This window comes from Diadema setosum, chromosome 18 (assembly GCF_964275005.1).
Source record: "Diadema setosum chromosome 18, eeDiaSeto1, whole genome shotgun sequence".
NCBI lineage: Eukaryota > Metazoa > Echinodermata > Echinoidea > Diadematoida > Diadematidae > Diadema > Diadema setosum.
Window position 1 is genome coordinate 22,184,894 of NC_092702.1, and position 15,017 is coordinate 22,199,910.

The following is a 15,017-nucleotide window of genomic DNA, read 5'->3' on the forward strand; positions in this document are numbered from 1 at the left end:
ATTACATCAGCTCTTATACTTTTAGATTTGTGTTTATAGATTAAAAAAATACAGAAGACTACAACAAAAAGGCTTAAGTGTGGTTGACATGCACACAGAACTACTGAGTAGTTGAGTTTTGTGCATTATTCAAATTGTAGATAACTGTTGACTTCCAAATTTCTCAGCAGTGGCCTAAACAAGTCCCCTGAGGTTCATATTTAATGTTTTGCTGCATTTTGGGAGGTCTGTAAAAGGTATCCCCTACCTTTAAGTTGGGGGAGGGGCCAATTTCATTAATTCATTCATGAAGTGATGACATCACCATCTAAAAACCTCCCTCTAACCTCCATCCACACAAATCTTTACCAAATTTTTCTTCTGTGTTATTCATTCAGAAGGTGAAATCCCATGCCCTACCCATCAATCATTACTCAAAAATTTGCAATGTCATCTACGCAATGAGAACTTGTGAATGGGAAGTAGGGGTTACATCATTTGTTTATTCCATAATGTTGAACAATTCTAAATCTGTTATAAAAGTGATCGTGACAGACTAAAATGTTTCATGAACATAAGAAACACTGCAATATTCCACAGCTTTCTTATCTTTTATCTCATTTTTGTGACACTGTTACTGTTCAGCTTAAAGGACAAGTCCACCTTCATTGACACGTGAGTTTTGTGAATGCAGCAATATTAGTAGAACACATCAGTGAGAGTTTGAGGAAAATTGGACAATCTGTTCAAAAGTTATGAATTTTTGAAGTTTCTGCTCAGTCAAGACTGGATGAGAAGACTACTATGGCTTGTGATGTCACATGTGTACAATGACACAAAGAAAGAATAAAGAAAATTCAACACATTTTCACTTTTCACGCATAACAAAAGAACACTCGACTTCTCTCTTTCAGAAAGCAGGGGGAATAATATTACTCTTATGTCAGTAACAAGTCGATGTGCACTTTATTAAAAAAGTAAAGTTTTGCGAGATTCTCTTTTTATTTTCCTTATATCATTGTACACATGTGATATCATACACTTTAGTAGTCTTCTCATCCAGCAGTGAATGCGCATATACTTAAAAAAATTCATACTTTTGAACGGATTGTCCGATTTCCCCCAAACTGTCACTGATGTGTTCTACTGATATTGTTGCCTTCACTCAATCCACATGTATATGAAGTTGGACTTGTTCTTTAATGACTGTCCATTCTTGTGTAAACCAACTTTACCGTAAGCGCAAAGAGTCTAACTTCAACAAACTTGGACCATTTCACGACCACTATCACTGCATCGGTGTATAACTGGCAGACATTAAGTGGGTCATGGATTACGTTACGCGGCAGGGCACGGCGCTTGAAATGGGCCAAACATGAATGGACATATATGGGGGGGGGGGGAGGAGGAGGGTGAGCAATTGAGTGTGACAGCTCAAGGCAAGTCATAGTGTGTAAGTTCTTGGGATGCGTCAGGAGATCGGAAAAGACCTGTCATATATGAGCAGGTCCATATCCGCAACAAATGTATGTGTATGTGTGTGTGTGTGCGTGTATATGTGTGAGTTTGTATGTACGTATGTATGTATGCATGCATTGTGTTTGTGTGTCTTGTTTCTGACAGCTGGCCAAATGGATGTGGGAGGAAGCAATACATAAGCTTAATTGCTCAGGTAATACCAGCCTGACAACCCCCAGCAAACAAAAACAACGCATGATTATCGCAAACAGGAAACATTACAAACCTGCGGTCTCCTCCACACGTTGAAAAGAAAAAAAAGCGTGTTTCCCTCATGCGGTTCGGTCCCGTAAAAAACAGCGTGCGAATTCCTTCCTGTCATCTGGATTAAGATTCGGATGTTTTCCCTCCGTTCAAGGTTCCCCCTTTTGTACTGCTCATCATAAAATTGGATTTGTGGGGAGAAAAAAAAAAACCACCTTTTCCTTTTGATATCTGATAGAATCGCTGGAGTTAATACCGTAATACAGACATTTTGAAGCAGAAAGGTCACTGCAGAAGTATAGCCAAGACCTTTTTTATTTTCCCCTTTCTTGTATTACTGCATGACATACATTAGTCATCCTTTGATAGTTCTTGTAGACAGCAAATACACAATGTTTCGTTTATATACTGCACAATGCAATAATATACTACATAATTATGTAATGATATAACATTATCATTAGCATATTCATGTATAAGGACAAAAATCTGGACTGCAAATCAAACTAACATCAATTCTATTATTCTTATGGTTGCAAATTTTTCTGGTTTTACAGTAACAATCTTTCTACCTATGTACGAAAAAAAAACAAACTTACGAATAACAAGATAACAACCGCAAACACAAACACATTATGAAACAGAAAATTGAAGAAAAAAAAATATTCATAAAAGGTCACAATCCTTTAGTGTTCAAGAGAACTCACGTATGAAAAGGTTTATTGTATTTGAGATGATTTACTTAAGCTTAGCAGTGGATTTCTGTAAATCTTGGCAAGTCTCCTATAGTAAATGATCATACTTTTCTTTGACAAATAACAATCTCTATCCACTGGGATGATTGGAATTAATCAAAGCCTATTGAGGACAGGTTATCTTCACCAGCATTTTCGTTCTTTTTTTTTTTTTTTTTTCAAGAGGTTTGATGGTAATTACTGGGTGGGTGTCTCGCATCATTGAATGTTTTTGCAAATGGTGAAAATTTCACAAATTCTGTGAACTTTACCTGATGACTTAGACTCTTTATTCTCAAGGGAACCAGATGACAGACATCTTGTCAGAATGACAGAGAGAGAGAATATATAATATATTTAAATAGAGAGAGAGAGAGGAAGCCTTTTGTATGATAATAAATTAAATTCCATACAATTCAATTCAGCTCAATATCACTTCTCTTTGGAAAAACATGAAACTTTAAATTCTATAGCTTTTTTTAGCTAACTTTTAATTTTGAAAAACAAAACAAAACAAAACTTCCACAAATTTGTTCATTTGAACTTTGACCAAAAAAAAAAATCCACATATCAATATCAAAATGAGGAGTGATTTCCAAGTTTGAGAAGTTTGAATGAGTGCAAAGTCCGATTCAAACCAAAGTGTACTACATAGCAGAGAAAATGAAATAAAAGGATTTAGTTTTACCTCGGTCGAATGGATATTAACACTGCAGTTGCCTTTCTACAGACGGAGACTATTCTGTGGAAATCTTTTTATTTGGTAAATTTCACAGCATGACCAAAAATCAAAATGTTTGACCGTGTTGGGTGAAAGTTTTTTTTTCTTTTGTTTGTTGTTTGTTTGTTTGTTGTTGTTTTTTTTGGTCATGTACAGCAGTTTGCTGCTCTAGCAGTGTTGGGAAAGTCATACTCTCTGTTTACACTCTTGTTACCAAGAACAGTTATGGGCAAAGTAGAAAGATGAGGCAGTATAGACCATCCTTTAGAACTGAATAATTCTCTTGCTAACTTTATTTCAGCAAGTCTCTCCGACCCATGGAATTGTTAGGTGCGGCCATTGACCGTCAGTGTGAAATATGCACGCTCAAAACTTATTTGAATAGAGCTCGATTGGTCGTCACGTTTTTCTACTGGACAGGTGGTAGCAAAATTTGGCACTTCAAAGGCTGTAGGTCGCAAAAAAATCGGGACAGGTTTCCACCAAAGTTCTTTTTTTTTTTTTTCCTTAGGGCTTGTCTGGGGCTTGTCTGTATGGCACTGGTGACTCGAAAGACATTTTCACATTGACGAACCTCTGCTTGAATGCTCCCCTTTGCGATTACCACGCAGCAAGATGGCCTTGACAGAGGCTACGAGTATCGGGACTACAAAACGTTTGTATACGCTACCTGAAGAGGCCCTCACCTGTTCATTCTAGCCGTGATGATTTCGTGCGTATGTGCCAATGAGAGGACACTTCCATGGCTAATCGGTGCACTTTGGAGGTGGCTTGCTTGGCCCTGGACCAAGTAGGACCTGCGACCCACACTCTGGCTCACAGCCCAGGTCCATGCACATCCAACATCGGATGCTCACAAAGTCATAATCCTCCCACTGCTTGCATGTTCCATAAAAGTTATCGAACAGCAAGGGGAGGGGAAATACATTAATCAGTGAACTCCTATCAGCTGCTACTAACAATTTTTGTTTCGTTTTTGCTTCTTTCTTTCTTTCTTTCTTTCTTTTTCTTTTCCACTCTTTTTCATTCATTGGCTCCTCTTTTTTAATTTTTCTTGTCCACAATCATAGATCGATAACGTGAAACAGATAGGGGAGAGTGACTCATTCAGTCAGACAAAAACGACAACAACTGGTATCCTCACTGAGTCACACACACACAGCAAACTCACACTACATTCCCGAGTGCAGCTGTGCTTGTGAGTGGCCATGAATGGCTTAAAGATTCGATAGCATGGTTGGGGGGGGGGGGGGATATTATGAATTGGGAAGGCTGGTCCTGTTTCAATATATCCGTGAATCCGCGTGAAACCAATTGTGTACATCTTTATCCCTGATCCCTCCGAACGTAAGCACACACACAGCCGCAGAATCTTGACTGGAGGCGACCGCTGCAGACGAGCATACACTACCACGCTCATATTCGCTGATAGGTGCTATGCGTTGTTTTCGAATGTACCCTGGTGGGTAGCGAATGACAGTCAATTCAATTGGGGCATCCATGTCTCCCCTGCTACCCAGTCTAAAGCTTCAGTCAATTACATTTTAACATTTTCTTTTGGCTGTCTCCAATCTTTTCTCATGTTTTCTTCTCCTTTCCTGATTTCGTCCATTCTTTTTCTCTTCTTCCTTCATACATGTATGTTATTATTCTTTATAGCTTTAGTTCATTCTTATCTGTTCCAGTCTTATCTTTGCTGATACATCTTTTCTCTGTTTTTCTCCCTTTTTTGTCTTTTTAATGTCAACCTTTTTTACTCCCCCCCCCCCCCAGTCATGGATCTCTTTAGATCTTGAATAGAAAACACAATTATTGTATATATATACACATATATATATATATATAAATATATCGTCTGTTGAGAATGATAAGGGCGTTAAGTTGTCACAAAACCCATAGTGTTCAGGACAACTTAACGCCCTTCTCATTCTCAACAGACGATATATATATATATATATATATATATATATATATATATATATATATATATATATATATGTTTCTTTTGGTAGGTTGTTACGAAACAAAAAGTAAAATGAAATGCATAAAAACATCAGCATTTTGTTAATTTTCTAATTATAACATAACTCCCTACACTATTTGATCATACTTCTTGAAAAACTTGTCAAGTTAGCCAGTAGTGACATACGTATAGTTGCTGATGTTTGTGTGTATGTGTCTGAGTTTGTGTGTCTGTAACTTGAATATCACTGTAGCTGCACCACACAAGAATACAGTTCCTTAGTATTATACTTGTTTCTATGCTTGTCAGAACTTCTGAGATCACTTTTTTTTTAAATTTAAGGCCAACATGTTGATCATGATTGAAAATCTATTACCCTCATGTCGTACTACTGACAATGCCTTACACTAAAAATATGATCGACAAGTGATTGACAAGAGGATAGTACTGCTTTGAGACATTTTATGAATGCTCTTGATAGCAAAGTATTGTGAATTATCATTATTATCAGTATACACATAATGTGCGTATACATACACAATATGTATGAATGTACATATATATACAAATATACATAATTATTACCTCCGCCAAGGGAGGAGTTTATGTTTCAGTTATCGTTGGTTGGTTTGTTTGTTCGTTAGTTAGTTAATTAGTTAGTTAGTTTGTCCGTGTGCAAAATAACTCAAAAAGTTGTGAACGGATTTGGATGAAACTCGCAGGAAAGATTTAGAATGATACAAGTAACAGATGATTAAATTTTGGTAGTGATCCAAGAATTTTGGGGGAATTTATGAAGGATTTTTTATATTTTGGCAGGTAGGGTCAATGAACTTGGGAGTTAAGGCTGCGCGTATTTGAGGTTTGCATGCGCACACAAAAGTGCGTGCTCTAGTTTCTGCAGGGCGAGGCACGCCATGCAGCTGAGGGGTTTATGACGTAACAAAGGCTTCTATATTGGGAAATCGGGCGACTTTCAGCACACAATGCTATATAAAAGTACATTGTACGTATTGGTTGAAATCACTGATATCTCTATGGAAGAACAAAATCAGTGGTGGAAATGAGCTGCATGCTTGGCGGAGGTCTGCGCTCTCAGAGTGCTTTTCCAGTTATTATATATGTATGTTAACACACATATATTAGTTTATATTACAAACATGAACATTGTGCTATTCCTAAGACTACTTATTTGCACAAACATCAGCTGTTTTCATGATATCTGATTAGAAAAGAATACCCAAAGAGCAAGTTACACCACAGCATCTGTCTTTTAATCAGTATATAGTAAAAAGGAAGGAATTAAAGATTGCTTTTATCACTCACACTGCACCAAAAGAATACCACTTTCTATACAAACTGTTGACATCATCATTGCGTCAGTCAGATGTAACGAGGGTCTAAGAATATAGTCACTTCCATTCAAGAAGAGCTCTGCCCTTGTCATCAGTTACATCCCCCCCCCCCCCCTCAGGAATTTATTCAATTTGTCTGGAGTTTCACCGGACTCGAGTGCAATAACCTTGGAGTATAAGGAAATCATAACTTGACAAGATAATATGCATATATATGAATTACGTACACAGACAGATGTATATGAAAGAGAGAGAGAAAGAGAGATGAACAAAGGAAGCTATCTTTGTGGAGAGAGAGAACAATGAATGCTTGAATTTGGTGCTACGCCCAAATTTGAGATGCGAAAAAGCCCCCGACAGCCAAGAATGCAATCTTAAAAGTGGGGTGGGGGAGATAGAATGGTAATCAAATCATACACCGCAGCTCGATCGTGGCATGCACAGTCATCAGCCAACAACTTTCGAGAATATTGATATACAAAAAAGAAAAATACACCCAAAATGATAACAAGGAGGGTATGGATACTGACAATGAGGGGACTACTGGGTGGTTGATCGACCACTTCCTATGGCCGCCAAAACTTTGACAAAAACTTTCAACAAACCTCGCTCTGTGAGTGCCAGGACCTGCCTACAATCCTCACACGCATCCTCACCCCTCGCCAATCTTGTGCCTGACATCACTGAACAATAATAATGCACACCAATGCACGATTCTGATGTCACGGCAAGCATACCTTTACCGCTCACACATCATCAGTTAATACACGTGTGCATTCAGTCGCTAATTTTACTGTCATCAACAAAAATAGTTGATCACTATTTCTTGTACGACTGATTGTACTGTGCCTCCCATTTGCCTTTCACTAAAAAAAAAAAATGGTTGCCATTTCTGTAATGAATTCTAAAATTGAAGCAGACCAAATCCGTTAACGTCCAAGGTGTGGTACACAAAAATACAGTACGTAGTGTATAGCTTTTACTTGTGCAATGGAAAAAGATTTCGCAATCAGTCAAAGATGAACCCATCCTATCTAACTCAACTTCACCTCGTTGAATATCATTAGAGAGTGCCTCTATCTTTCATCTCCTGCAAAATCTGGTACCATAGCACTCATGACCATTCACTATTTGTTGTAATACTAGCAACAAATCCTTTGAAAAAAAAAAGAATGATTACACAAAATATACAGCACCAAACCACAGAAGTATGGTAGCTGGGACAGAGTGGAGAAAAGGGAAGGTGAGAGAGGAAGATGGAAAGAGAGGGAGAGAAATGACTATACAAGTGAGCAGATTTCTTCACGAAGCATTCGTACTAATGACAGGTGGCAGAGACTCTTTCAGTGACAGTGAAAACCTTTGTGTATGGGGTAGGAGACTGGGCATGACAAGAACACAAGGTTTTCCTTGTTATCACACTTCCTGTTAGATAGAAACCTAAAAAAAACAAAAAACAAAACTATTAAGATGGAGTGCAGTTTTTTTTTTTAAAGGTTATCATATATTAAAGAATGTATGACATGTAAGAATATGGTACTTTGGCTTAACTATATTTCAATAATGCACATCCTTTTCCCTTAACCTGTTGAGGACGTACTGTTTTTGCAGCAACACGCATGTCCCATAGACACCTGCCTGAGTATACTCGGGACTCGTCCTCAACAGGTTATTGCAAGATATTAATCATTTGATGCTAAGGGTACAATTTATTATTTTCATATCATATCACAAGAAAAGAAGAATATTTAGTCAATCTCTACACATAAGTTATTGGGAGACTGAGGTGATGGCAACAGTTATATGTACTTCTCCAAAATAAACAGGTCGTTGCCACTCCAATTACTGTTTCAAATAACAACAAAATGAGGAACTTTCAAACAGCAAGTCTACCGTTCGATGTGTTGTACGCTTCCATAATGTCTACAAAATGCCCTGGAGATATTATAGACTATGGCATTGCAGCGGAAGCATACACACTATTTAACTAGAATTATCACTGAAGGTGATTAATACCCCCGCCCCTAGTGTTGCCTTATAGTATGTACTGTCATGAGGGCAATGACGTTAATACCAAGTTTGTGCACTTGTCGAATTGGAAACAGAATAATTTTAGTTTACTGTACAATTACAGATTGACACTGAGTTCCACAAGGTTTGGGTAAAAAGTGTGGTTACCATGGCAATGCACTGTCTGATACAAACACAAGGGACATTTTGCATAACTATACTTAAAGACCATCATACACACCAAATTTGACCTTCATAGCTTGAATGGTTTATTTCAGAGACTCCAACCTCAAGCACCTTCTGAGCTGGAGATTCTCCCGCCTGAAACCCCTAGCAAACGGGAGACTCCAAGTTGATGTGTGCGAAGCGCGAAGTTCCTAGGGTTCTAGATGTTCTCTGGTACTATCTAAGGCTTATTTTTTCAACATACGATAGCAATAAGTAAGAAATCCTTTCCACCGGGAGACACAGAGCCAGGGCGGGAGAAATCAAATCTCAAGCGGGAGAACGGGAGATTTTGCAAAAATGGGCTTTCGGCGGGAGATCTCCCGTCGAAAACGGGAAAGTTGGAGTCTCTGTTATTTTGATACAAAAATGAGTGGTTACCATGGCAACACATTTTCCTTAAACTAACACATTGGTGTCTTGCAAAACTACACTTCTAGATCATGATACATACTAAATTTGACTTTTATTGCTTGAATGATGGAAAAGTTATTACATCTGCAAGGTTTTGGTAAAATTGTGGTTACCATGGCAATGGTTTGTGTGACAAACACAAAAATTATGTGTTCCACATCTATACCTCAGGGCCATAATGCCTACCAAATTTGGTTTCAATTGCTCGAAAACTGTGGAAGAAGTTCACTCCACAGGATTTAAAAAAAATCCCAAAAAATGCAGTTACCATGGCAATGCATTGTCCGATACAAATAGAAAGGACATTTAGCAAAACTACACTTAAAGAGCATCATACACACCAAATTTCACCTTCATAGATTAAATGATTCAATTTGATACAAAAATGAGTGGTTACCATGGCAACACATTTTTCTTATATTATCACATTGGTGTCTTGCATAACTACACCTCCCGATCATCATACATACTAAATTTGACCTACTAAAATACATACTAAAATTTGCTTGAATGACATGGAAGTTATTAAATCCACGAGGTTTTGGTAAAATTATGGTTACCATGGCAACGCTTTGTCCGACAAATACAAAAAGTATGTGTTCCACATCTATGCCTCAAGGCCATAATGCCTACCAAATTTGATTTCAATTGCTTCAAAACTGTGGAAGTTGTTCACTCCACAAGATTTTGAAGAAAACATGCGGTTACCATGGCAACGCTTTGTCAAGTACAAACACAAAGAGTGTCTTGCATAGCTACACCTATAGATCATCATAGATACCAATTTTGAAATTGATTGCTTAAATACTATGGAAGTTATTCAATCCACAGGTTTTGGTAAAATTACGGTTACCATGGCAACGCATTGTCTGACAAACACAAAAAACATGTCTTGCACATCTATATCATCATTTACCCTAAGTTTCATTTAAATTGCTTCAAAACTGTAGGAGTTCGCGACGCAAGATTTTGCAACAGACCGACCGTCCGACCGACTGACCGCCCGACCGCCCGACCAACATCACGGTGATTCCTATATACCCCCTTCACACTACGTGTGGCGGGGGTATAAAAAGCACTTACCGAACTCATGAAAACGAAATAAGCCCTCACATTAACAGATCAAGTTGTACATCCCTATACTAGATTCCAACAGACAGTCTTTCATCAACTTCCCAATTCATGTTTTCTGTTTTGTTGACCCTTATATTCTGCTTAACTTGCCCCAATCGCCAGACACCCTAGAGCGCTTTTTACCACTGATGGACACATTTGGCTGGAAATTAATTGTCAATGAAAAGAAATTACCAAATCCCCTTTATTCCTATTACGTTATCATTGATATGCCCTGATGGACTATTGACTACAATAAGGTCAAATCTAGGGAATTCACTGAAAGCTTATAAAAATGTTTGGTACGTTTCAGGTTCAGTGCAATGACGCATGAAGGGTTAAGGGCATAAACCTCATCTGCAATTACTGTCTTCATGTTGTGCTATTTCTCTGAACACTACTGTGATGGAAACTCTCCATATTTTGGGTGGATTTCCCAAAAAATTTACACGTCCTGAAAATGGGTGAAATCATCACCGTCACTAGATCAGTATTCATCAATTAATCTACATCTCTGTTTGGTTCTGTGGCGTGGTGGTTCATCGCCGTTCCAGGAGACCAGCAAAGTCTGTCCCATCCGCCATTAAAACATCCTGTTTAGACCAGTGATGTTCCAATCTGCAGTCCACCTACGGTCCACCCCTCAACATGCACACCATCCCATCCACCCACCACCCCAATTACCAACACTACAACCAGTATCTATTCCAAAAATATCAATCTGCCACACAAAGAATAACTTTGTGGTTTGCTCTTTTATACGCCAATGCAAAATAGCGTCTAGAGTGGAACAAAGGGCCTTCATGTCCTAAATGACCTAATTTGGGTGTGAAGAAGTTTCCTCTTTGGGTGATTTCGTGGTTTTGTCAGACTGTGATGTCATTTCTACTGTCATGGCAGCAGTTGTCGGGAGGAAATTGGAAAGAAACGTGGCTGAACGGTCAAAACGTGAGAAACAAAGAGGCGTAAAATGCACGAGAGCTGAAATACTCTTTCACAAACTACACCTGTCTGGCAGAACAAAGGGTGTCTGCAACGTTATACTGGTGGCATTCATTCTCGTGTCATTGGAGGTATTCCACTGAATTTTTGTCTCCTTGATAAATGTCAGTAGCAGCAGGTTGAGAAATTTGGAATAGATTTCCTCGTGTTTCTAGCCAGGAGAAGTGGAATGATATTGACATTCTAGCACAGCTTCACTTTAAACGGAGCAAAAAAGATCAGATCACATCAGCCCGCTAAAGAGATTTCAGAGAGATTGATTTAACGGGCAATGTAGACCTCTTAACTGCATATAATTTGACACGAATAGCAAGTGTTGTTACATCCCTTGATTAATTTTCCACAACAGTTAACAGGCTACTCAGCAGATTTGATGCATCTGTTGCCAAAAAAAAAGAAAAAGAAAAAAAAAAAGAAGAAATCAGAAAGGAGGAGGGAAAAAACACCCAGAAATATAAAAAAAAAAGATACACTGTACATCACATTTCATTATAACCAGCTTTGTCATATATAGCTCTATATCAATCAAGGAAAAATAAAGTATTGTGGTGTCTTGTGTGAAGTGTTTTCTATGGGAAGGTTGAATTCATATAGGAAAATCGAATTAAATTCTCAATCAACCTCTTGAATACATTGTCTACATATGGACATAAACACATACACACAGAATTTCAAAGGCTTTTGCTGGTGCAGTGGTACATACTGTCCAATGGCAATGGCCTGCATGATTTAGAAAATAATCCAAGGCTTAGACGAAGCCAGAAATTTATCTTGACATCAGCAGACATACAACACTGCTGGGAAATGCAACAGGTACACAAAAGACAATCAAAAAATGGGGGAAATCAAACAAAACTGAATGGCAGAGGTTTTGTGAAATTGCACCTGAAGTAGAAAGTTTTTTGATTCATATGTTTCACATATTTATGCAACCAGCGATGTTAATAGCAACCACATGTGCACAATAGCTGTGATGAAGATATCATAGCCTGAAAAATCTCCTATTTGCCTACTTATACATACCTTCACAATATTTTCTTTGCTGATTCATGAAATCTATAATAAATGAAAAAAAAATGCATTCTTTCCATCACTTTTTTAATTCTTTAATGTCTAGCTGCAATAACTTAGCAACAATAACTGTTTGGGAGGGAGTGCTTGTCCACCGAAAACATGATTTTCAAGTTTCTGTGCACACACCAACTGGACAGATGTTAAAAGATGACAAAATCACCTCAGCTTTCTGATAATTGTGGTTGCAGCCAATATCATTGTTGGGTGAACATATCTGAATTTCTCTAATTTTTGAACTGTACAAAGATCAATTTTGGATATACATGCTAATAGCTGTTTCCAGTGGTCAACATCTTACAAGTTTCACTTTTCAGTGGATAACTCATTTTAATCCTTATCTACTTTTAACAACGAAATGTATGTATAATTTCTCTAATTATTCATTATTCTCATTCATATATATACTGTATACGCCGTTATTTTCGCGTACAGATATTTTCGCGAATGACGAGGTCATAGACATTTTCGCGAATCGATGCCGACGCTTATGTTAAGGCTTTATTAACAAAGCGCATGGAGACAATTTCGCGTGTTGTTAAATTCGCGATCCAACTGCAATTCGCGAAATTCGCGAAAATTAAACCCTCACAAAAAATTTCACATTACATTGTATGACTTGTACATCCTATACGTTGTTACTATAATTTGTTTAATACATATATTGTCAATATAATTAGTCTAATGTATACTTTGTAAAATCTATTACTCTTTCTTGAATGGAAATGAAATATAAATGACTCAACCTGAACTGAATTCCATGTTTTTCTTTAATATTCCAAGTTCAGTTTGAGATTGAAAAAAAAAAAAAAATACCCTTTAATTCTGACCACAGTGTAAATGTAAAATGATATATGATATACACAGTCACTTCCTTTAATCCAGATATTGAAATCACCTGGAAATAGTTACAAAGGGCAGTATCACTAGCCTGGATAACTTGTTCTTGCAAATGGTTGAACACAACAACGAAGAGGATACAATGCATTTTCCTCAAAAGAATTCACTCTGTCATGAATTCTGATACTGGCAATACAAAGTTGGAAAAAAGCAACAAAATATGCATTGTAATCCTGTAATACTAATTTATTTATAAGAATGTGTTTGTGTGCGTGTGTGTGTGTGTGTGTATGTGAGAGAGAGAGAGATATGAACAGACAGTGTAGAACTGCAGCTTTGTTTTTTTATTTTTCAAAATTTGAAACAAAAAATTGGCATAATTTGAACAAAGTCACCAATTAATTTGTAGTAATTGAACTGACATATTTTCAACATGTCTAGTAGATATACTAACTAGACATGCTGATATAGAATGAGTTTCTGATGATTAGTGCATCTACCCCATCACACACACACACACACACACACACACACACACACACACACACACACACACACACAACATATAAATAAGTGGATTCAGATTCTGCCTTTTTACACACACACACAAAAGTGAAATGTACATGTATTGCCTAGACTACCACAACACATTTTGATCGATGCAAAAATTAAATTAATGTACTATGTTCAGATGTTCGTTCAATTCCCTTCCATTACTTCGCAAGGGGTCATAATAACAATCAAGGTGGCACTTAAACTTACGGGGCTTTTCACGTAGGCATCCAGTGGCAATAGACTCAAGATGGCGTCCAATAACGCTGGGATGCTGTGACCTGCACGGCATAGGAAGAAAGGGGAACACCGCATGAACCCTGCGAATCTTGTTTTTGTGACTAATTCCCATCAAATTGATGGAAAAGAGAGATTTATTCATTCGCCTGGGCATTATTAAAGTACCCTGGGTGTCATTGTTAGTTTTTGCGGAGACTTGCACTTGGAGGATGGGAGGCGTGGAGGGAGAGTGGAGTGATACGTGTTTACGAGACAACGTGACCGTGTTTACGGACGATCTCCCCGCCTTCCGTCATTTTACGATGAGGATGATTAGTGATGCGTAAGCATCATTCCAGGAATATTTCGGCTACAAGAGGGCGAGATGATTACGGAGGTAGCAGGGAATTTGCCAAAGACAGTCAATAACAAAATGAGGTGAAATGCCGAGCAAAAAAACTTTCTTGTTTTGTTTGTTTTTTTCTCTGGTAGGTTGGGGTGGATTCAAGTTCATCAACGATGAAGACATAAGTTCTACACAAAGACTTTGAAAGTGTGATAGGCTTCAATATCAATATACAATAACAATAACCGTTTTGTTGCATGCCCAGTTGGCAAGTTTACATGGACTACCTTCATTTTCATCTGGCGACTTGTGAATCGGGAGGCCATCAACAGAAAAAATATGTCAATTCAGTTTAGTCTTTGTAAGCCAAATTGTACCCATTTGTGCACTTGATGCACTTAATACATTGAGCAGGGTTTTTCTTTGATAAAATGCAGAAAGAATTTATTTCCTTTTTTATCAACATTTCAGTTTAATAAATAAGTGACATTACTTCTACTCCATCTTTGCTTGATAACTGATGATTACAACTTACACGCATACACATTACAAATGCTAAATAGGAGAAATACAGCATCATGGATGACAATTAAAAAAACCCTCTATGTTTCAATATTTCAAAATTTTCCTGGTCCTCTATTACTTGCCTCTACGATTCAATCTCTTCAATTCGATTGACCTCTCCTTCACATCTTTCTGTTCACATTCTTTCCTCTTTGACAGTGACAGTGAAACACTTTTCAACTTCTCA

The 15,017-nt window shown here is 37.7% G+C and overlaps 1 protein-coding gene across 5 annotated transcripts in view; it reads right to left on the reverse strand.

The window, feature by feature from the left end:
- The window catches only part of LOC140242135 (fucose mutarotase-like), a 269,459-nt gene that overhangs the window by 161,048 nt on the left and 93,394 nt on the right, over nt 1-15,017 (reverse strand). For 4 of the 5 annotated variants that reach the window (XM_072321896.1, XM_072321900.1, XM_072321898.1 and 1 more), the window contains exon 3: nt 13,912-13,982. The exons of the other annotated variant lie outside the window; for it this stretch is intronic. In XM_072321896.1, the coding sequence (XP_072177997.1) occupies nt 13,912-13,982 (71 nt within the window). The remainder of the gene's footprint in view (nt 1-13,911; nt 13,983-15,017) is intronic. 5 annotated transcript variants of the gene reach the window in all.